The 23,497-nt window shown below is 33.3% G+C and overlaps 2 protein-coding genes across 4 annotated transcripts in view; one reads left to right on the forward strand and one right to left on the reverse strand.

The window, feature by feature from the left end:
- Positions 1–9,721, reverse strand: part of LOC105427095 (NACHT and WD repeat domain-containing protein 2) — a 19,595-nt gene extending 9,874 nt beyond the window's left edge. For both annotated transcript variants that reach the window (XR_016139985.1, XM_089080388.1), the window contains exons 1-11: positions 9,538–9,721; positions 9,287–9,375; positions 8,787–8,903; positions 8,320–8,523; positions 8,065–8,209; positions 2,785–3,010; positions 2,518–2,716; positions 1,874–2,116; positions 1,614–1,811; positions 711–850; positions 1–307 (exon numbers count right to left, since the gene is read on the reverse strand). The exon at positions 1–307 is cut by the window's left edge and continues 296 nt beyond it. Coding sequence is in view for 1 of the 2 variants with exons in the window: in XM_089080388.1 (XP_088936514.1) it covers positions 1–307; positions 711–850; positions 1,614–1,811; positions 1,874–2,116; positions 2,518–2,716; positions 2,785–3,010; positions 8,065–8,209; positions 8,320–8,523; positions 8,787–8,903; positions 9,287–9,375; positions 9,538–9,640 (1,971 nt within the window). In the remaining variant the exon portion in view is untranslated. The remainder of the gene's footprint in view (positions 308–710; positions 851–1,613; positions 1,812–1,873; positions 2,117–2,517; positions 2,717–2,784; positions 3,011–8,064; positions 8,210–8,319; positions 8,524–8,786; positions 8,904–9,286; positions 9,376–9,537) is intronic.
- Nipped-A (Transcription-associated protein Nipped-A) overlaps positions 1–23,497 on the forward strand; it is a 32,428-nt gene that overhangs the window by 7,755 nt on the left and 1,176 nt on the right. For both annotated transcript variants that reach the window (XM_011638672.3, XM_025218290.2), the window contains 10 exons: positions 10,394–10,547; positions 10,643–10,942; positions 11,426–11,620; positions 11,779–19,620; positions 19,753–21,126; positions 21,510–21,684; positions 21,780–22,011; positions 22,097–22,190; positions 22,292–22,840; positions 23,103–23,316. In XM_011638672.3, coding sequence (XP_011636974.2) covers positions 10,425–10,547; positions 10,643–10,942; positions 11,426–11,620; positions 11,779–19,620; positions 19,753–21,126; positions 21,510–21,684; positions 21,780–22,011; positions 22,097–22,190; positions 22,292–22,840; positions 23,103–23,316 — 11,098 coding nt within the window. In that variant the 5' untranslated portion in view covers positions 10,394–10,424. The remainder of the gene's footprint in view (positions 1–10,393; positions 10,548–10,642; positions 10,943–11,425; positions 11,621–11,778; positions 19,621–19,752; positions 21,127–21,509; positions 21,685–21,779; positions 22,012–22,096; positions 22,191–22,291; positions 22,841–23,102; positions 23,317–23,497) is intronic.

A 23,497-nucleotide genomic window follows, 5' to 3' on the forward strand; every position in this document is an offset into this window, starting at 1 on the left:
ATCTAGAGAGATCAGATCCTCGAGTTCGGATTCCGATAAGCCGGACTTGGCAGCCGTGATATAAGCCAGAGCGTGGAAGACCAGGATCTTGCCGTGTTGTTTCTCAATTCTTTCGAACAGCATCATTATGCTGTCCATTACCGTACTGGCCAGATGTGTGTCCGCCGGTTTTGTATAACTGCGCCATCGGCAAATCTCGGCGAACACCAACTTCACGAAAATCGGTAGAGAGCACTTTGATATAGCATTCGCCACTAGACGCCATTGGTAGTTGTTCAGATCTCTTTTGGCCGTTTTCATCCACATTCTGCAAGAATTGTTCTATTATAAATAACATAGAATGTATATAAAAATTGAAAGAAGATTGAAAGAATTTGAAAAGTTAAATGTACATTACTTGTCAAAAGTTTGAGCATATATTATTTCAATAACAGTCAAATTAAAAATAATATAAATGATGCCTTCAAAAATATTTTGTTGATATAATACAAAACAAATATAAACTATCAACTATAGTTTATATCCAACGATCTTTTATATTATGTCAATAAAATATTTTTGAAAACTTATTAATCAGTTTTTAATTTAGCCAAAAAAGATAGTGTGTACTTAAACTTTTGACAAGTAATGTAATACTCTTTCATCGATTTGAAAATAAATCCTTTTTTTTAGCAACTTCGTAATAATATTGACGTTGATCGTTTCTTTACTTTATCACGTCCATAGCCAGATCCTCGCCCAAGGCAGTTACTTCGATGAAGCTCTCTTCGGTATCTATCATCCTGCGTAGCAACTGATAATCTCTTGAAATCACCGGATTTGACTCCTCCGCTGCGCAAGATAAAATCATCTGAAACATATACATATATGTTAGTCAAAGTTGGAACTTTTTTTATACAAAATCCACATGATCGAAATTTAGGCAGGCAAAATCATATTATAATTATGACTAACTATAAAATTACTGTAAAGTATTTTACCATATAAAACATTTGACCTTTTATCTCTACAAAATTTAAATTGTTACAACTTGAAATATTTTTATTAGAATTCAAATAACATTTTTTGAGTATTCTTTTGTTTCGAAATCATCCCTCGAAATACATTGGCATATAATTAAGAGAGAGAAATCATAATCAATATATTATTATATTATATTATTATATATAATATTATATATATATATATATATATCTCATATATCAATAATGACACGACAAGAAATTATAAGCGACGAAAATCTGAAAATAAGATTATTACAGAAAACAGGTTGTTTAACCAAAAAAAATACTGAAGAGATTAGTCAAGTCCAAAAGGAATAAGAGACGAATCAAAGATCAAAATATATATTTTTATTAATATGCGGATAATCTTGTAAAATTAACAATATTTTTGTATTTTCTGCCACTTATGCCTTTCTGCCATGTCACCATTGATACATTGCAATCAGATTATTTCAAACTGCAATTTAATCATTAATTGCCCTGTCATTTATTTATAACATTCGATTTCATGAAAAACTTATAAAAAACAAAATATATCTTTTGTCCGTAATTTATTTTTTTCTACCATTATTTGACCATTATTTGACTATGACTATATTCAGCATTTACCTTGCAGTTTGGTGGTAATCTCGTGGGCAACCACGACAATTTGTTACCCTGTACACCTGTCAGCTGATCGACACTATCTAAAAACAGCAAAATAGGCTGTTGGGTATTAGCTAGAGTCAACAAATATTTAAAATACGCTGTGAGTGGTACCAAGTCGTCCGGTATTTCTTCAAACGGCAATCCATAATTGTACGAAATCTAGAAACAGCACAATCATTTTATTGTTATCTTTTAAAGCAGAAAACAACTTGAGCACTCACTTGTTGACAGATTGAAATCAATGTAGGCGTGAGCGCACTGCTATCCGGGGTAGTGCCCAGGAATCGAATTATGCTGATTGGTTTTTTATCAATCAACCAAGTGCTGCTGATCAAACCCGCGCTCTTTGCCAATAACGAAGTCTTGCCGCATCCACCTTCTCCATACAGCACTAATGGTTTATCGCTATCGCCTAACATATAATTTTTTATTCTTTCCAACGTATCCTTGCGTCCGTAGAACACCTGTGATGTGAAAAATCCGGAATTAGAAATAGCACTACTTATTGAAAATTTCGGATCACGCTGCTTAATTCTGATCATAACTAATTTCCGAAATATCTCATTTTTGTTATATTTTTGTTAATTTACTTTAACATGAAAATTATATTCCAAGAGTTTTTTTAAATGTGAGAGAAGTAGATATTAAATTGTCTATAGATTTATCACATTCATTTTTTAATTAATAATTTCTATTAATTAAAAAGTACTACCAAAAATTTTAATACATTTTTATTGAAATAATTTATTCTGTTTTTCTTTTTAAATCTTCACTTTGGATTTTAAAATAACACTTGAAAGACGACAAATCATTTTCAAATCAATTTAATATTTTACATATTATATTTTAACCAATAAATTTTTACCTTCACTGAATTATTACAAGCGTGCAGATGTTGTAAAATTTCAGTTATTATTTGTCCTTGAGCGGAACTGTCTTCCTTCCTCATAGCACGATCTACGAGTTTGACTATATTTCTATAAAAATGAGTGATAAAGTGCTGAAGATATTCGCCGTGAGTTTCAGGATCCAAACCCTCTCTTCCTATCCATTCTACTGTGTACCTGCATAAATTGTTATACGATTAAGATAATCGCAATAAAAATTACTTTGGTTTCTCCAGGAAAAATACCTTTGCAGATTCGTGCTTTCGATCTTATTTGGTAACCTCTCATCTCTTAGATCGGCCAATAATTTTGAAGCTTCGTTGTCTAAACTCCTGTTGGCTATATCCAGAAACAGACTAGCCTTCCTCAGATTTTGGAGATTAATATTGTTTATATATCGCACATACGCCAGGCAATGATTTTTCGTGTTTTTAACATTCAACACGCCGTTAATCACTTCCCGCTCAGTCACTGTTTTAGAATTAATAATAAGTATTTATGTATGTATGTATGTATGTGTGTGTGTGTGTGTGTGTGTGTGTGTGTGTGTGTGTGTGTGTGTGTGTGTGTGTGTGTGTGTGTGTGTGTGTGTGTGTGTGTGTGTGTGTGTGTGTGTGTGTGTGTGTGTGTGTGTGTGTGTGTGTGTGTGTAATATATTATTTTTGTTCATATTTTAACATATTTCGTAGTTCATTAAAATCGGGGGGGAGCACTTGATTGTGTTCCCTTGTAAGACTTTTAACATTAAAAGATATTTCTTTCAGTCGATGTATATATATATATATATAAATTTTCATTTTGGTAATATAAAATCTTTGTAATTGATATATATAATACGATATGGAACATCGACTGAAAGAAATATCTTTTAATGTTAAAAGTCTTACAAGGGAACACAATCAAGTGCTCCCCCCCCCGATTTTAATGAACTACGAATATGTTAAAATATGAACAAAAATAAGAGACACGTTTTTTTATAAATGCTGAGTTGCATGTTAAGGGGGGGGGGAGGTAAAACTCTTCTTTAAAAAAATCGGTTTTTTTCTTTTAAACCTAATATCATCAAAATTATAACAGATAGAAAAAAAAGTTTTATACAAAAGTTAAATCGTTTCAAAAGTACTTTATAAGTGTCGGTCTACAATAGGTGATTTAAGCTTTAAGACATAAGAAATTGACCAATTATAATCGAATATGAAAAGAATAATCGACTATGATTGGTCAATTTCTTACGGCTTAAAGATTAAATACTTATTGTGGACCGACACTAAGAAAAATAAAAAAGATTTTTTCTAACTTTTTTTTAAGTTTCTCCTATCACTCCATATCTATATCTTTAATTTCGAAATTTTTTAATGACCAAATTAAAGGTTATTTTTATACGAATTCAACCATATATGATAAATTTATTTTCCGAAATATCATTTTTGAGAAATAATTATAAATCCCTACGTATACACGCTATCCGTACCCATCTATGCGCTCGATTCTTCGCGCTGAACGATTTCGTCTCATACTGCACTGATTACACGAGAGAACAAATTAATATAGTACATTAAATATTGAAATAAGAGTTTTATAATAATAATAATAATAGTAATAATAATGTTAAAAGTAATAATAAAATAGCAATGAGTTTATTAAACTGTTAAAAATCAGTCAAATATTTTAACGATATGTTAACGTACATACTTTGGACAATTAAAAACAAATTATTATATTATTAAAGAAAACAAATTATTATATTTATGAAACATCGTTTATTTAACTTTGATTATAGAACAGCTAATTGCAGCTAATTGCTTAAGGTTTGGTTTTTCTCTTATTACACAGGAGTAATAAAAAAAGACCTGTATGTAATCTCAAAACTCTTAGAGTTTTTTCATATTTTATTATAACTGTACGATTTTTGTACATGTTTTTGAATTAATTTTTATATATTTTTCTCAAATATGTTTCCCAGAAATTTTACCGATTGAAGACTTTTTAGGCGACCTGTAGAATATTATCACTTTTATTTTATTTTATTTCTATTTTAGAGTACATAAATAACATACATTTTTTATAAACTGTAATATAATTAAGCCATGATAATTTTGTAATCATCATCTTTACAAGTAATGAATTTCAATATATACGGTTCATACTGCAAAGATGATGATAGTGAAAGAAATGCATTATATAGAGAGACTTTTTTTCATCATGCGCGAGTAATTACAGATATTTTATCACAGATGTCATATATTAATTTTGACTGTTTTTTAAAACAGAAACCTACAGGAGTATCAAATTCAAGTGATTTATATTCTAAATAATCGCTTTTACTATGCACATTTGAATAAGTTCGTAAATCTTGGTGATGAAAATTGATTATGGAATTGTAATTTTAAAATAATGTTTCTTGAATGAAACTTTACCCAGGGTGTGTACTCAAATTTTATAAATAAATTTCCTGAGAATTCCCGGATTTTCTAGGAATTTTAATCAAAATTCCAGGAAATTTATAAAATTTTTTAAAGCAGCTTTAAAATAAATTTATTTTATTACACAAGATTTTTAATATTCTTTAATTATTTAATTATAAAGGAAAACTACTTGGGATTTGAATATTAAATTGAAAAATACTAAAGAAAAAAAAGATGAAGAACCATATAACAATTTGTTTATGATACATGGATTTAACTTATCGGAGATACAGACTTTGAAAAATAGTTAAATACACAACGCGTGATGATAAGGAATATTATTATAAATTATATTAATTAAATAATATTAAAATAATTAAATAATATTATGGAACTGTACACTTAATATTGATTTATTAGTAACGAAGTTAATCTGGATAATATATTTATCAGAGGATTACTATAAAACACTATTTAAACATTTGACATATAACAGAAATATATATAAAAATATAAAATAAAAGATGTTATTTTTAAAAAAAGATGAACCTCTAAAATATAAGAAATAATTTTGTCAAAAAGAAATAAAATTCAAATTTGAAAATAAAATTTAAAAATTTCTTTGAATACTAATGAAATTCTATGAAAATTCATGATTTTTAAGGAGAAAAACTAAATCCCCTCAGAATTCCAAGGTTTCCCGGTTTTTTCCGATAATACTTTGTTTACCTCAAAACCTAGAAGCATGACGATATCTGAAAAATGTCTGATAAAATTCTTCCATAAATCATATACATCTAACGGTTGTATTCTTTCAGTAACATGTACAAAAATCATAAAGTTAATAATAAAATATGAAGAAGTTCTCAAAGTCTTGAGACTATTACATAATTTTTTTTTTATTATTCCTATGCATAATAAAAGAAAAACCAAACTTTAAGCAATTAGCTGGTCTATAATCAAAGTTAAACGATGTTTTGTAAATAAAATAATTTGTTTTCTTTAATTATATAATAATTTGTATTTAATTGTCCAAAGTATTTAGTATATACGTTAACATATCATCAAAATATTTGACTGACTTTAACGTTTTAATAAACTCACTGCTATTTTATTATTACTTTTAACATTATTACTACTATTATTATTATTATAAAACTCTTATTTCAATATTCAATGTACTGTATTAATTTGCTCTCTTACGTAATCAGTGCAGTATGAGACGAAATTCGTTCAACGCAAAGAGTCGAGCGCATAGAGCGGGTAGCGTGTATACGTAGGAATTTATAATTATTTCTCAAAAATGATATTTTAAAAAATAAATTTATCATATATGATTGAATTCATATAAAAATAATTTTTAATTTGGTCATTAAAAAATTTCCAAATTAAAGATATAGATACAGAATGGTAGGGGAAACTTAAAAAAAAGTTAGAAAAAATCTTTTTTATTTTTCTTATAAAGTACTTTTTAAACGATTTACTTTTGTATAAAACTTTTTTTCTATCTGTTATAGTTTTGACGATATTCGCTTTAAAAGAAAAAAATCGTTTTTTTTAAAGGGAAGTTTCACCCACTTAACATGCAGCTCAGCACTTATAAAAAAATACGTGTCTCTTATTTTTGTCCATATTTTAACATATTCGTAGTTCATTAAAATCGGAGGAAGGGGACACTTGGTTCTCTTGTTATTGACTTAAATTATTTTTCACAAATAGCGAGGATGAAATGTCTTTTCTCTTTTGCTTGATTGGCGATCCAATCGTGAAGAAAAAAATTTTTATTATTTGGAAGAATTTATGATTATGCACAGTTTAAAGCACAATTTGCACATTATAATTACACTGTTAGAAAATTTGTGTATTTTTGTGAAAAAATTTGCTGATTAAAATTTTTATATTAAATAATCTACATATTTATATGTAAATTTAACACATGTCTTTGCTATGTTAATTGACTTTAACAAATATAAAATGTAAAATTATTAAAATGATTTTAAAAATGTGTTAAAATAACACAATTTTTACGTATTTAATAAGTATGTTAAAATTTACTTTAAAAAATATTGATTTTGCTTTATAACAGAAGTGGAAATGACCTGTTATTATTCTTTGTGTGATTTCGACATAGTTTCGAATCTGTGAACTTAGCATGACATTCTATTAGTATAAATTAGTATAATTAGTATAAAAAAAACAAGTAGAATTCCAGCAGCACTTTTTATAGTTCTACAGTTCCATATAAAAAAGTTCCGCTTTCTTTATATGAAAAAATCAAAAATGAAAAAATACATAGTAAAAAACATTTTGTATTTATGTTAAAATCGATCCTTAAAATTTTTGTATTAAATAACCTACATATTTATATGTAAATTTAACACATGTTTACTATGTTAAGTGATCTTAATAAATATAAAATGTAAAATTATTAAAATGATTTAAGAAATGTGTTAAAATAACACAATTCGTACGTATTTATTCAATATGTTAAAATTTACACAAAAAAAATGTTGGTTTTACTCTATAACAGGGGATGACTTGTTATTATTCTTTGTGTGGTTTCGGCACAGTCTTGAATTTTGACGCGACTCAACATGTTATTTTATCATAAAACTTAATATTATTTTATTAAATTTATATTATTTTATCATAAAAATTATGTTAATTGTAACACACAATTAATTTCAAATTAAGATCAAGAGTATTTCTTTTTTGTTAAAATATTAACATAATGTCGGTATTATTACTTAACACATCCATATTATGTTAAACTAAGTTTTGAGTGAACCGTTTGGGACATGCGATTTATGTTAAATTCAACACATTTTTTTCCTACAGTGTACGTATGTATACGTGATGTGGTTCTTTGAAAACAATGCAATTATCATAAGTATTTTATCAAATTTGGTTAGATATAGGACTACAAAAGTTTAATGTCTAATCAATAAAAATTTTATTAATGAAAAAATTTATATTTAAATGTAATGTATTTAATATTTAAAAGATTATATATTTAAAAAATTATCTCCATTAACAGAGGACGTACGATTTTTTATTATTTCATCAATATTGTTATGCCGAACTACTTTTTTATTTCATTATCTATTACATTTCTCTTACCGGACATGAAATAATTGTGCATCGTGTCCTTGTCAAATTTGCCAGCATTATACAAAGATTGTGCGCCTTTCCTGAACAATTTTTGCATTTTGCACATGGTGTCCCACCAAATTGCCTGATCCTCTTGTTGCAATTTGGGTATTCTCTTAAACATACACAAAATAGACATATATAAGAAAGAAATAATTATATAATAATCAATTGACAGGCGATGCATCAGACGAGTACAATTATAAAACATCGAAAATTGTTTACTTTATTATTAAAATTTTTAAGAATAGACGAGATCGGTTGTAATATACTTGTAGGCGGTACAGCATTGCTATCCTTCTTGTACCACTTGTCTAAAAGAGTAACGTCCATCCCTTGATCCTCCAATTCTGTTCTTAACATTTCTAGTTCCGAACTGAGGACATATGTCGGTATAGGACGATATCCGTATTTCTGTCCAAGAAATACCTGCGAAGATACTTGTTGTACTTGTTTCTTATGATTAGTAACTTGGTAGTCTTTTAATGTTAAGATTTCAAAATTGTTCGATTCTCTATTGTCTAATTTGAAAGTCAAATCTAATTTTGAAATTATAAATCAACATCATTTGGATATGTTATGAAATATGTATTTATTAGTTATTGAAAATTTCTTTTTGCGATTTTGACAAGTAATTTGAACTTTTGAAGAATTAAAATATTTAAATTATAACAAATATTCTATTTACTAACAACGAAATTAGGTCCCATGGAGAGTCTTTGACAATTTTCTATTTCTCTCATACACAGCTCCGTAGTCATATGATCATCAGTAGCTTCGTCACGTACGCCCCATCTCATATCAACTACCTATAAAAACGCATTTAAACATCTTTGTAAGATAAATTTTAATTTCTATAACAACATATTAGTTTATGCTATTGTTAAACTAAATTATTAATTAGATAAGTAAAACGTATGTAATCACAACTGATTTTGTGTGCCGATATATAAATATATTTAATTGTATAATATATATGTAACCTACACAAATAGTTATCAAGTTTGCTCGATCCTTATCAAGGATTAACATGAAAAGGTTGAATCATATAATGCAATATCGGTACCTGGCACCGTGAAAATCAATTTCTCAGTATGTATAACTTATGTTTTTCTATATATATCGGAATTTGGTAGACAGCTCATCTCAACGTTCTATATTATTATCTTTTTTACCCAAATTGAAAGCTTACCTGAAATTCTAAACCATGTTTTTCTCTGCAGTAATCTTTAAGTTTGGGATAACACTGGGCCATTAAAGTATTTCTTTCCATTGTTGTGTCTAAAATATAATTGACAATAGATACACGGTCATTGTCATTTCATATTGTGATTTTGACTATTTTACATTGTCTTTATGCTTTCTTTTACATCTTTTAATATTAAAATATATTTTCTATACTTATACTTTTATGATTTTCTATGATAACTATTAATAACTTACCAGTAAAGGTCGAACTTGTAAATATTCGCACAATTTTTGAACTGACAGGCGGTAGGGATTTTAAAGATCCCGAAAAAATTGAATCAATCGTTATTTCATCCATTTTTTTTTTGGTTTTTGTTTTCTTACGTGGATCTCTGAGTTAGAAATTTAAATCAATCGAAACTGCGTCTTATCGCTTACAGCAATGCTAACAAACTGAACCCAGTACTACGTTTCCAGTATGTTATATATCCATAATAAAAATATAGTATCTCATGAATTACGTAAAGTTTGTATCACATTTGCATTTGAGTGCCTTATTTTTTTATAAGATTCTTACATTATTTAGTATATATAACTTACACAATATTATATATTATACAAAAGTCACATTACACACACAGCACATATTCTCTTTATAAAATTCAATTGTATACTATAAATGAAAAAAGATTTTAGTTACCGTGCAAAGTGGTTGCTAAGGCTTGTTTACACAAGATTGAACCATTGATTTTAGGACATGTATATATTCCGTTGGATAGCTTGACATTTGTATCAAATAAATGTATTGTATTATATAAATTAATTAATATTTAATATAAACTTATTAATGTAAAGCATGCTTTAATTAAGGAGTAATAATAAATAGCTTTTAATGTCCAACATTTTTGCTTTAAATATCCAAAAATTGTAAATTAAGAAAAATATTTTATGTAGTAATTTATAGTTATATAATTATTTATAATTTATAGTATTATAGTAATTTATAATATATTTTGATATTATTTTAAGTTATCTTACATATTTTCTATATTGAATATTAATATTTTAAATATTGATTTTCTGTACAGATTTTTTAATGAATTTTTTGTAGTAATCATCAAGGATTTTACATAACGATCAAAATGGCATCCAATCCAATGGCGCAAATGAATACATATCTGTCATATGTGACCATGCTGGCTGATCCAGTTTCGAAAGATGAGCTAAAATTAAAGGCAGCCCAAGAATTATCAGAAAATTTTGAGGTATTAGCATATAAATTATACCACAAGAATGATGGTACATCAAAATAATTCTAAATTAATCTTTTGAGAAATATATATTTAAAAATTAATTACAGATCATTATGTGTTCATCACAATATTCAACATTTCTGGATCATATGATGAAGATCTTTCTGAAAATATTGCAAGAGGGAGAACCGCACTTCATATCAGAATATAATATCCAACAAGTTAGAAAATTGATTCTGGAAATGATACACAGATTACCGAGTAACGAATACTTGCGCCCGTATGTCAGGCAAATTCTAACTCTTACATTCAAATTACTAGAAACAGATAATGAAGAAAACGTGCTGGTGTGTTTACGTATCATTATTGATCTACATAAGCAATATAAACCGATATTTAATCCGGATGTAAGTAATATTCTTTCTTTAATAACCTATTCATTTGCATATCATTTTTTACTATTCGACTTTCAAATCTTCAAAGCTATTCTATCTAAAAAAAAAAAAAGATGTTATCACCATAAAACAAATGCTTCTGTATCATGTTTCTGTTAGATAAATTTTTCTCTTGCTCTCATAAGTTTGAAAATATTCAAAATGATAGTAATTTTTGCTTTACCTTGTATATATTGGTTTATTTCCATTATTATGATTTATTTATAATAGTGGAATAATAAATCAATATTCTTTTATTTTTCTTATATTCCAAATATAATTTTTTATATTTTCTACTTATAATTTCTAAACTCTTCAATCAATCTTCTATAAATTGACACACATATACACGAGACAAAGATTGGCTTGAAATTCTTGCCAATTATTATTTATTTTAAAATATATGATATTTTTAAAATATCATTGTTTTATCATTTTTTCTGTTTCTATTTATAGATACAATACTTCCTTCAATTTGTCAAATCAGTGTATAGCGAATTGCCAAAAAATTTATCAAAAATATTTGAACCACGTTCTCCTCTACGCGTAAAAGATTTGTCAGAAATTAACATAGAAGCCTTATTAAAAGAAACGTTCACGATTACAGCGATACAAAGTGAAAAGAAAGCAGCTGATGGTACTGTCGTGACGGTAAATATATTCTTTTATTTACTTATTTAATATTAAATCTATCTCATTAAAATTTTATTATATAATTCATGTATAGAGCATAATTGAAGATACAACGTGAATGAAAAAGAAAGGATTAGAATTAGATATTTAATTAAGATATTTTTTATTATTTTCAGTATAATTTGATTCCAAAAGCAGTGTTATCTCTCAAAGTGCTTCAAGAATTGCCAATAATTGTAGTATTGTTGAATCAGTTATACAAGCAAAACGTACATCAAGAAGTGTCAAACTTTGTTCCAATTGTAATAACGACCATATCACTACAACCTAGTCCCCAACATCGAGCATCACCCGGATTCAATAAGGAAGTCTTTGTTGACTTTATGGGTGCACAAGTTAAGACACTTTCATTTCTCGCATACGTCATAAGATCGTATCAAGATTTAATATCTCAAAACAGTACAATGTTAGTCAAAGGTATACTAGGTTTATTTACTCTCTGTCCCATGGAAGTAGCTCATTTACGCAAGGAATTAGTAATAGCTTCGCGTCATATACTTGCTACGGATCTGCGAAATCACTTTATCCCACATATGGAAATTTTCTTCAATGAAGATATTTTTATTGGCCATGGTTGGACCGCTCATGAGGTCCTTAGACCGCTGGCTTATTCTACACTTGCTGATTTGGTTCATCATGTAAGACTTCAGTTACCCCTCAGTGATGTTTCCAGAGCAGTACATTTATATGGTAAAAATCTGCTTGATCAAACTCTGCCTACAGCTGTTCAAATGGTTTCATGTAAGTTATTGATGAACTTGGTGGATACAGTTAGACAAAGATCTGACGCTGAAAACAGCAGTCAAGGACGGGAATTATTGATGCGTATTCTGTTGGTTTTCGTCTTGAAATTTAAAACCATTGCCAAGATCTATATTCCAATTTTACGAAACAAAACGAAACAGTTGCGACCCACTATTACGGACAATACAGCCGAGGATACAAAACCGTGTATCGATGTAAATGAGGAAAAAGAACCACCAAAATCAAAATTCGGTTTTCCGACCTCGCAAGCAATGAGCTACAACGTGGCGGATTATAGGAATCTAGTGAAGAGCTTGGTACACGGTGCTAAGGCTATAACATCTAATTGCATCAACAGAACCAGCGAAGTAACGCAATCTAATCAGCTTCAACCGAAGGAAACTTTGATCTACATACAGCTTGTTAAATGGGCGTTGCCGGCTCTAGATATCTTTACAATAGGACCACCTACGGTCGGTGTTCCTGCGCAACCAGGTAGACCAGCACAATCTCAAACTATACGAACGAGAGAAGAAAAAGAGGTGTTAGATCTTTTTGGGAATGTGTTTACGCAAATGAACCCCCAAACATTCCAAGAGATATTCTCCGTATCCATAGATTATATGGTTGAGAGGATATTCAAGAACTGTGCCCTGCAAATAATTGGGAGTGCTTTCTTATCGAGTCACACAATCTCATCGACATTCGCGACAATACTAGTAGAATATCTATTGGAGCGAATGAGCGAAATGGGTTCTAACGTGGAACGTAGCAACTTGTATCTGAAATTATTTAAGCTTGTTTTTGGCAGCGTATCTCTCTTCCCAGCTGAAAATGAGCACATGTTACGGCCACATTTGAATCTAATCGTGAATCGTGCTATGGAACTCGCTATGTCGGCGAAAGAACCGTACAATTATTTTCTGCTATTGCGCGCACTGTTCCGATCTATTGGAGGAGGTTCACACGATTTATTATATCAAGAATTCTTACCTCTGCTCCCTAACATGTTGGAAGGATTGAATAGGTTGCAATCTGGTTTACATAGACAACATATGAAAGATCTCTTTGTAGAATTGTGTTTAACCGTTCCAGTGCGTCTTAGTTCACTCTTGCCATACCTTCCAATGTTGATGGATCCATTAGTTTCCGCTCTTAATGGAAGTTACTGTTTGGTGAGTCAAGGTCTGCGTACTCTGGAATTATGCGTAGACAATCTTCAACCAGATTTTTTATACGAGCATATACAACCAATTCGTGCAGAATTAATGCAAGCACTCTGGAGGACGTTACATAATTCTAATGATCAAGCTCACGTTGCCTTTCGAGTTCTTGGCAAATTTGGCGGTGGAAATCGAAGAATGATGATCGAGCCACAGAAATTAGAGTATAACGATCGTGAAACCAATTCGCCTAACGTAGTAGTCTACTTCCAAGGACTTTCTCAATCGATCGATTTTCCAATGGAAAAGGTAATTGAGGCTGCGTTTAATGCATTGAAAGCTTCTACAACAGATTTGTTCTATCGCAAGCAATGTTGGGAGATCATATATTGCTACTTAGCAGCATCTTTAAAAATGGACGATGCTGCATATCTGTGGTATGATCTGTTTACTCATTCAAGTTTTAAAGAAAGCGAGATATCGCCTCAGCAAGGATCACACTATAGATGCCCTGATGCAGTAGCGCGAAATGTACAGCAGATCGCATTGACTGGCATGTTTGTTGCCGCGGAGATCAAAGAATTGAGACCATCGGTACTCGAGACCGTTGTTTCTATCGTAAGACACTACACTATGATTGCGATAGCGCAACAAGCTGGTCTTTTTAGTTGGACGGAACGGGAAATTCGCAAGGATATACAAGGTCAAGATCCGCTTGTTTTGATCGATGCTCTCGCCGTTATAATGGCTCATGACGAAAGGGAACTATATAAAGTCGGATATTTAGCGCTTATGCTGATATTGGAAACAGCAACCAATATTCTAGGTTCCAAGGAGCGGGCCTGCCAATTGCCTTTTATGGAGTATTTGGCAGAGAGAATGTGTTCATTATGTTATGAGCGCGCCTGGTACGCCAAATTGGGTGGTTGCATAGCGATAAAGTTTTTATTCGAACGAATGGCTACCAAGTGGGTTCTTAATCATTTATTCATGTTTTTGAAGGCTCTCATATTCGTGATGATGGATCTAACCGATGAAGTATCCAATGGTGCAATCGATATGGCGAAGGAAAATCTAAGAAAAATGTTACGAGTTTGCGTGAATCCTGGTATTCAAGAAGGCAACATGGAACTGAGAGAAGCGCAAAGCAAGAGTCTGTACGAGGTCACTCGCGAACTAGTCAAACAGGTGACGTCACCGCATACGATTGTACGCGAACAGGCTATGACCTCTTTACGTCAACTCGCCGAAATACAAAATAAATCAGTGGCTAAAGTCATGGAGCCACATAAAGAAGTTCTAGCAGAAATGATACCACCCAAGAAACATCTCCTGAGACATCAATCTACCAATGCACAGATTGGTTTGATGGATGGTAATACATTCTGTGCTGCTTTGAATCCACAACTTTTCACCATCGATTCAAATACGCAGGAACATAAAGTATTTTTCCAGGATTTGGTAAATATCTGTGAAGCAGATGAGGCTAATCTCAACAAAGTAGCTTGCTATAAATCGGTTACGAATTTGACACCCTTAAGAAAGTCAGCCTTACGAGCACTCGTAATTTACCATTGCGCGGTAGGCTGGCGAGAAAAGATACTTCAAGTTCTTTACAAAACTCTAGAAAGATCCAATGCCGAATTGCAAGAAACAGCCTTTGAATGTATGAAGACATTTATCTCCGGTTTTCAACTCGACATGGAATCCGTTCATTCGATGATGCGGCCTATGCTATTGACGCTGGGCGATCACAGAAATCTAAGTTTGAATTGCGTCAGAAGACTATCGTATTTAACGCAGCTCTTTCCAAGCACTTTTAGTGTTACTCTCTGCGAACAGATGCTGCAACATGTGAAGAAATTTTTGGAAAATTTGATTCAGTCCCACAAGGGTATATCAAAGTCTGGTGAAAACGAACAAAAGATTACCATTATTATCGGGATATATCACAACATCCCGGCATCACTTCCTAAATTTAACGACGCTCTCTGCAGACTCATATTACAAACTGAAAAATCACTTCTAGTTGAGGTCTCCAGTCCTTTTAGAGAACCTCTGATGAAATGTCTCCTTCGTTATCCGACAGACGCGCTCAATCTATTTTTACATGACAGCAATATCAAAGATCAACAATGGAGCAGATATCTGGAGTATCTTATTAGCCATAAAGATGGCAAACCATTCCGCGATATTTTGCACAATAGTACGGCGCGGCTTGTCACGATGTTGCTCGCTCACTCACAAACAAACTCCAATTTGACTCATATGGAGAAGAGCGAAGTTCAGTATCGAGCGATTAAGATCATCGGTATTCTCATTAAATACGACGAGCAATGGTTCTCTACCCAGAGCCAATTGGTAGGCGCATTGAAACAGATCTGGTACAACGATGATTATCAGGCGCTGCACAAGAAAGTCGAGGGCGTCGAATATTGCCACTGGAAGGAGCCGAAACACATTGTAAAGATTCTGCTACATTATTTCCGTCATCAACCGAATGATATCGATCTGCTATTTCAACTACTTCGAGCCACGTGCGACCGGTTTGTGCCGGATTTTCAGTTTTTGAGAGATTTCTTAGAAAATACAGTGGCGCAGGAATACACTGTTGAATGGAAAAGAAGCGCTTTTTTCCGATTCGTCGAACATTTTCCTACGAACAATATGTCACAGGAGTTGAAGGCCAATGTTCTGCAGCTGATTATAATTCCATGTTTTGCGATAAGCTTCGAACGAGGCGAAGGTACAAAACTGGTCGGAGGTGCACCGATGCCTTATAAGGATGATCAAGCGGAGAATGTTGTGTCGGTATTTATTAGCAAGATAATTGATCCGGACAATCCGTTCGGCTCCGCTGACTGTGTTCGCATTTCTCTATTACAATTCTCCTGTCTGCTAGTGGAACAGGCATCGCAGCATATTCACGATGTAACTAACAAGAAGCAAGGAAATAAACTACGTCGTTTGATGACTTTCGCTTGGCCTTGTCTATTAGGCAAAAATTGCGTGGATCCAACGACTAGGTACCATGGACATCTTCTTCTTAGTCATATAATTGCTAAATTTGCAATTCATAAACGCATAGTATTACAAGTGTTTCATAGTTTGCTGAAGGCACATGCCGTGGATGCGCGTAATGTTGTACGGCAGGCATTAGAAATATTGACGCCTGCAATGCCTGTACGGATGGAAGATGGTAATACTATGTTAACTCATTGGACAAAAAAGATTATAGTGGAAGAGGGTCACTCTATGCAGCAGTTATCTCATATTTTGCAATTAGTTGTAAGGCACTATAAGGTTTATTACCCCGTTAGGCATCATCTAGTCCAACATATAGTAAACTCGATTCAACGTATAGGATGCACTCAAACTGCTACTGTCGAACACAGGCGACTGGCTCTTGAGTTAGCGGAAGTTATCGTAAAATGGGAGCTATATAGAATCAAAGAAGAAGCCGAAGCTACGGAATCTAAGACCATCGTGCAACCATCAGGCATTAAACGCACGCTTATCGAAGATCCATCTGGTAAACGCATGAGCTCACAGATAACACCACCCAGTAACAGTCCCGTTCCTCTCATTTTACCTAGACTCGAGCCGGGATCAACGAAGCCCATCGAAAGATCTCATTCAGACGCCGTTTTAAATTTCTTACTGCGTCTCGCATGTCAAGCGAACGATGTAACAACGATCCATGGTAATCCAGGCGAACAAATATCTAGACGTTGTGTTGCTTTATTGAAGATGGCACTTAAACCTGATGTTTGGGTTGCTGAACAATGTGATTTAAAACTGGCTTGGCTCGATAAAGTTCTCGCTAGTGTGGATAACACTCAGCCCAATTATGCTAATATCAGCACAGCTCTAGAAGTATTAACATTTCTGTTGGGCGTAATGAAACGTGAACAGATACTTGTTAGTTTTAAACCTTTGCAACGAGGAATAAGTGCATGTATCGCCAGTAGTAATACTAAAATCATACGTTTAGTACACGCCTTGTTGTCACGATTAATGACGATTTTTCCGGCCGAACAAACATCTACAAACGTAGCGTCCAAGTATGAGGAACTAGACACATTGTACTCAACTGTAGGTAGATTTATAGCTGAAGGTCTGACCACTTATGAAAAGACGAGTACAGCCATGCCGAGCTCACTTTTCGGTACGCTTATGATGCTTAAAGCAGCCTGCACAAACAATCCTAGTTATATCGATCGTTTGATAACTCCATTTATGAGAGTACTACATAGGATGACAAAAGAGCATTTGCACCCCACACAAACCGAGAGCAATCCAGTTACAAACGAATTGTTAATTCTCAGTCTAGACTTAGTGAAAAATCGTGTAGCAGTAATGAGTGTCGATATGCGCAAATCGTTCATAGGTACAATCTTGGTTGGTTTGATCGAAAAGACGCAAGATGTTAAAGTGATGAAAGCCATCACGAAGATATTGGAGGAATGGATGAAAAATAAGAGTACTATCGCGATTAATCAAGCTCCAAGTTTGCGCGAGAAATCTATTCTGCTGGTAAAAATGATGCAATACGTCGAGAAACGCTTTCCTGAAGATTTGGAGCTAAATAAGCAATTCTTAGAGCTAGTGAATTATGTTTACCGTGATGAAAGCTTGAAGGTGACGGAATTGGCATGTAAATTGGAACAAGCTTTCCTGGCCGGTCTACGCTGTGTACAACCACAAGTAAGAGCGAAATTCTTCGAAGTATTCGATAATTCGATGAAGAGGCGATTAGTCGATCGTATTTTGTACATTGTTGTCAGCCAGAATTGGGAGAACATAGGACCCCACTATTGGATTAAACAGTGTATCGAATTACTGTTGGCTACCGTAAACCCGGCTACTATGGTACAAATGACCAATGAGGATCTCTTGTTGCCCAGTATCTCGTCCATCATGCAGGGAGGCATGGAAAAGGATAGCAAGGATCAAACGCACTTTGTCTGCCGTCTCGATCGCGCTGACGAAGTGCAGTCACACGATACCGAAGCTGAAGGAGATTTAAAAGAGACAGTTCTCGAGGTGGACGCTTGGATGTCCAATCTGATGAATTCTCCGGATTTCACGAGTGCCATCGTCGTCGCTGATGAAATCACTGAGAAACCCAGTCTGACGCAGATGATCCGCAAACAGATACATTTTATGGAAAACGCAAAGAAAATCAGAACGGAACAACTGTTGCTGGCGACCGCTCAACTCTGCCACTTGGATACAGGTCTGGCAGAACGAGTCTGGTTGGACACGTTCCCACGAATATGGTCTAACTTGGAGGAACCCTATCTCACTGCTATAATGGCAGAAGTGCCACCATTCGTAGCTAGTGGTGCACACGTTATTCAAAAAGATTGCCATCCGAGCGCGCTGGGTACTTTTCTGGAATCATTGGCGCACTGCAATCCTCCGGTGGCCATAGCACCAGCAGTAATGAAATATCTGGGCAGATCACACAATGTTTGGCATCGAATAACTTTAAGTTTAGAGCAGATGGGTGTTGAGATGGCGGCAGATAATAACGGTGGTAATGCGAAGAACAGAAGCGAGCCCGATGTATATCGTTCGCCCGACGAGACCGAGCAAGTTGAATGCCTCAGTCCTTATTACGAGGTGATGAATATGCTCTCAGAGATGTACTCGTTGCTCTGTGAGGAGGACATGTGGTCAGGTTTATGGCAAAAGAGGCCTGCGCATTACAAGGAGACCCTGCATGCGATTGCATTAGAACAGCAAGGATTCTTCGAGCAGGCACAAGGAGCGTACGAGGTGTGTATGACGAAATTCCGGCAGGACTTTGCGTTGACTCCGGCTCCCTATCATCTCAACATGGAAATGCTTCTCTGGGAGAAACATTGGGAACGTACTGTGAAAGAACAGAATCAGTGGGAAATTCTTCTGGAACTAGGTGGGCATAACAATTACAATAATCCCTTCCTCGTTTTGGAAAGTGCATGGCGCATTCCCAATTGGTCAGTGATGAAGGAAATTCTCGCTCAGTTAGAGCAAAATTGTCCAAGGGAAATGTTGTGGAAGGTATTGCAATATAATGATTTTCAAAAATAAGATAATTTATTAATAAGATAATTTATTGCTGATCTTGTTATAAATTTAATACTAAACGCTATGTTTAAACAGGAACATTAATAAATTTTGAATTTTTTGTAGATCAATTTATATCGTGGATTTGTAACATTATGCACCAATGAAGATCAACATCTGAGTACCGTGGAACGTTATGTTGAAATGGCATCTGCTATGTGTATGCGCGAGTGGCGTCGGTTACCTCGCATTGTTAGTCACGTTCATCAACCACTATTACAAGCAGCTCAGCAGATTATGGAGCTCCAAGAAGCAATGCAGATACATCAAGGACTATTACATGGCAGGAATAATTCACTGCATGATATGAAAGCTATTGTCAAGACGTGGAGAAATCGTTTGCCTGTAATAGCCGATGATCTTAGCCATTGGTCAGATATCTTCACATGGCGACAGCATCATTATAGTTTTATCTCGAATCACTATGATTCTCAGCAAGACCAAACGGCCAATCACTCGTTACTCGGCGTACATGCTTCTATGCAAGCGATCATTCATTTCGGCAAGATTGCAAGAAAACAGAATCTCTGTGGCGTGTGTTTAGATTCGCTGGTCAAAATTTATAATAGTCCCACAAGCGTACCTATGGTAGACTGCTTCCAAAAAATCAGACAACAAGTAAAATGCTACTTGCAGATGGCCACTATGGGAGGACAAAACGAATTACAGGAGGGTTTAGAAGTTCTAGAGTCTACTAATATGGGTTATTTTACGAAAGAAATGATTGCAGAATTTTACGCGCTCAAGGGTTTGCTTCAATCACAATTGGGTCGTTCTGACGATGCCAATAAGAGTTTCTCCGCTGCAGCCCAATTACATGACACATTAGTTAAAGCTTGGTCCTTATGGGGTGATTATCTTGAAAATATTTTTATACGCGATGCTCGTCAGATCAACATCGGTATAAATGCACTCGTATGCTTCCTGCACGCTTGCAGGCATCAGAACGAATCCAAATCTAGGAAATATATTGCTAAAATTTTATGGCTACTTGCATACGATGACGACAAGTCATCGCTTATAGAAACCGTGGATAAGTACGCCGTAGGTGTGCCGGCTATTCAATGGTTACCTTGGGTACCGCAGTTATTGATGTGTCTGATACGTCACGAAGGAGATGGTATTCTAAACTTATTAAGTCAAGTTGGCCGTATGTTTCCTCAAGCGGTTTATTTCTCTATTCGTACAATATATCTGACATTGAAGATAGAGCAAAGAGAGAGACACAAAAGCGGCGAATTAACTGCGAGTAAGAGTCAGGACGGTGTTGAAGATCGAGGCTCTACTACAACAAGTAACGTACCATCACAACGCGGAATACCAGAAACAGGTCATACAGTACGAGCCACGATACCTATGTGGAGATGTTCAAAAATTATGCATATGCAAAGAGACATTCATCCAACTCTCTTATCTAGTTTAGAGGGTATAATCGACCAGGTTAGCTTAAATAACGTTCTTTTACTATTTACCATTCATCACATAATGAAACATATATAATAATTTGCTGATTACAATTAAGCAACTAAAAATAAAAATATAAAGCTATAGAATATAATAAAGATGCATATACATATGTTATTACATATAAAGAGAATATAAATAAAATAATGAAATAAAAAAGTAATAGAAATTTTTCATTAGCTTGATATTATATATATTTAAACACTCTGTTTATTTACATGCTCTATTAATATTTATATCTTAAATATTTCTGTAATTTAAAATTAAGAAATATGCATATTGAAATCTTCATGTTGAAATTTGATATTTTAACATTTCTTACAAAAGATTTCTACAAAAAGTAATATTATATGTTTCAGATGGTATGGTTCCGTGAGACGTGGTATGAAGAAGTTTTAAGGCAATTGAGGCAAGGACTCGCAAAATGTTATGCAATAGCATTTGAGAACCGTGGCGCTGTTAGTGAAGCTACTATTACACCACACACATTAAACTTTGTGAAGAAATTGGTATCCACTTTTGGTATTGGAATCGGTAAATTCATTTCTTTTTTGCATTAGATTATAAAACAAAAATTAAAACATAAAAGGGACGACTTCTCTCTAAAATATATTCTTCTTGATTTGTAGAGAACATATCATCTTCGCAAAACATGAACAATTCGTTTAGTTCAGCAGCATCAGAATCCTTGGCACGAAGAGCCCAAGCCACCGTACAAGATCCCGTTTTTCAAAAAATGAAGGGTCAATTTACGAGTGACTTCGATTTTACTGTGCCTGGAGCTAGGCTGCTTCACAATCTCATTAGCAAATTAAAGAAATGGATAAAGATTCTTGAAGAAAAGACGAAACAGCTTCCAAAGTAATATTTCTTAATTGCTTTTTGTAATTTTTTTTTTTAAGAAAAAACGATTTTTTAACATACAGATTCATTTATTCTTTCACAGATCTTTCTTGATTGAAGAGAAATGTCGCTTTTTGAGCAACTTTAACTTAAGAACTGCGGAAGTTGAATTGCCTGGTGAATATCTGATACCTAGGGTAAGAGAGATAAATTCTTCTAAATTGAACTCTTTTATTTTCAATTAAACGAAAAAAAAATCCAATTTTCACGATTTTTTTTTCTATAATAAATTTTTCAGCACTCACATTATTCAGTAAAGATAGCAAGATTTATGCCGCGCGTCGAGGTAGTTCAACGACACAACACGACTGCGAGGAGATTACGCATTCGTGGTCACAATGGTCGCATCTATCCTTATTTAGTAGTGAACGATGCTGGTCTGGGAGATGCCAGACGTGAGGAACGCCTGTTACAACTGTTGCGCATGTTGAACCACTACTTAACCAAGCAAAAAGAAACATCGCGCCGCTTCTTGCACTTTACAGTACCACGACTCGTTGCAGTCTCACCACATATGCGCCTTGTAGAAGATAATCCAGCAGCCATTTCTCTATTAGATATTTACAAACAGAGTTGTACCAAATTGGGAATGGAGCATGATGCTCCTATCGCTAGATATTATGAAAAACTGGCTGCCGTACAAGCACGAGGTGCCCAAGCAAGCCATCAAGTATTGCGAGACATTTTAAAGGAAGTGCAGACCACAATGGTTCCCAAAACTATGCTCAAAGATTGGGCAATGAAAACATTTCCCGGTGCCACTGATTATTGGACATTCAGAAAAATAGTGAGTATTTTAAAATACTAGTGATTTAAAATATAAGTTTAGAATTTTTAGTTTTATATTCTTTGATATAAAACAAAAGAAAAAAGAAAAGAGAGAAATATCTTTAAACTATTAACCAAGAAAAGTAAAAATAAAATTCCATATTTATTAAATATTTCCATATTTATTTAAAGAATATTTAAAGAATAATTATTGATACAAAATCCACAATTACCATGTAACATAATGTATCTTCATTGTATTCTCATATCTTTGTTCTCAGTTTACTCTGCAGCTGTCTTTAGCATGTTTTGCCGAATATGTACTCCATCTTACACGACTCAATCCTGACATGATGTACGTACATCAGGATTCAGGTCTAATCAACATCGCGTACTTTAAATTTGACATTGATGATACTTCTGGAGAGTTGGATGCGAACAGACCAGTACCTTTCCGTCTGACGCCTAATATCTTCGAATTTCTTACAACTATAGGTATCAGTACACATTTATGCAAATCTGTCGACACAATGAAATATTTTGATACAAATATCTCATATTTAAATATATTTTTAAATATTATATAAGAGTACTTTAGAGCTTTTTCCTTATAAATCCAACGCTCCGTGTTTATTAAATTACTGCGCAAATTACTGCGGAATTATCAAGTTTTTTT

This window comes from Pogonomyrmex barbatus, unplaced genomic scaffold (assembly GCF_055798465.1).
Source record: "Pogonomyrmex barbatus isolate J1 unplaced genomic scaffold, ASM5579846v1 scaffold3, whole genome shotgun sequence".
Classification (NCBI taxonomy): domain Eukaryota; kingdom Metazoa; phylum Arthropoda; class Insecta; order Hymenoptera; family Formicidae; genus Pogonomyrmex; species Pogonomyrmex barbatus.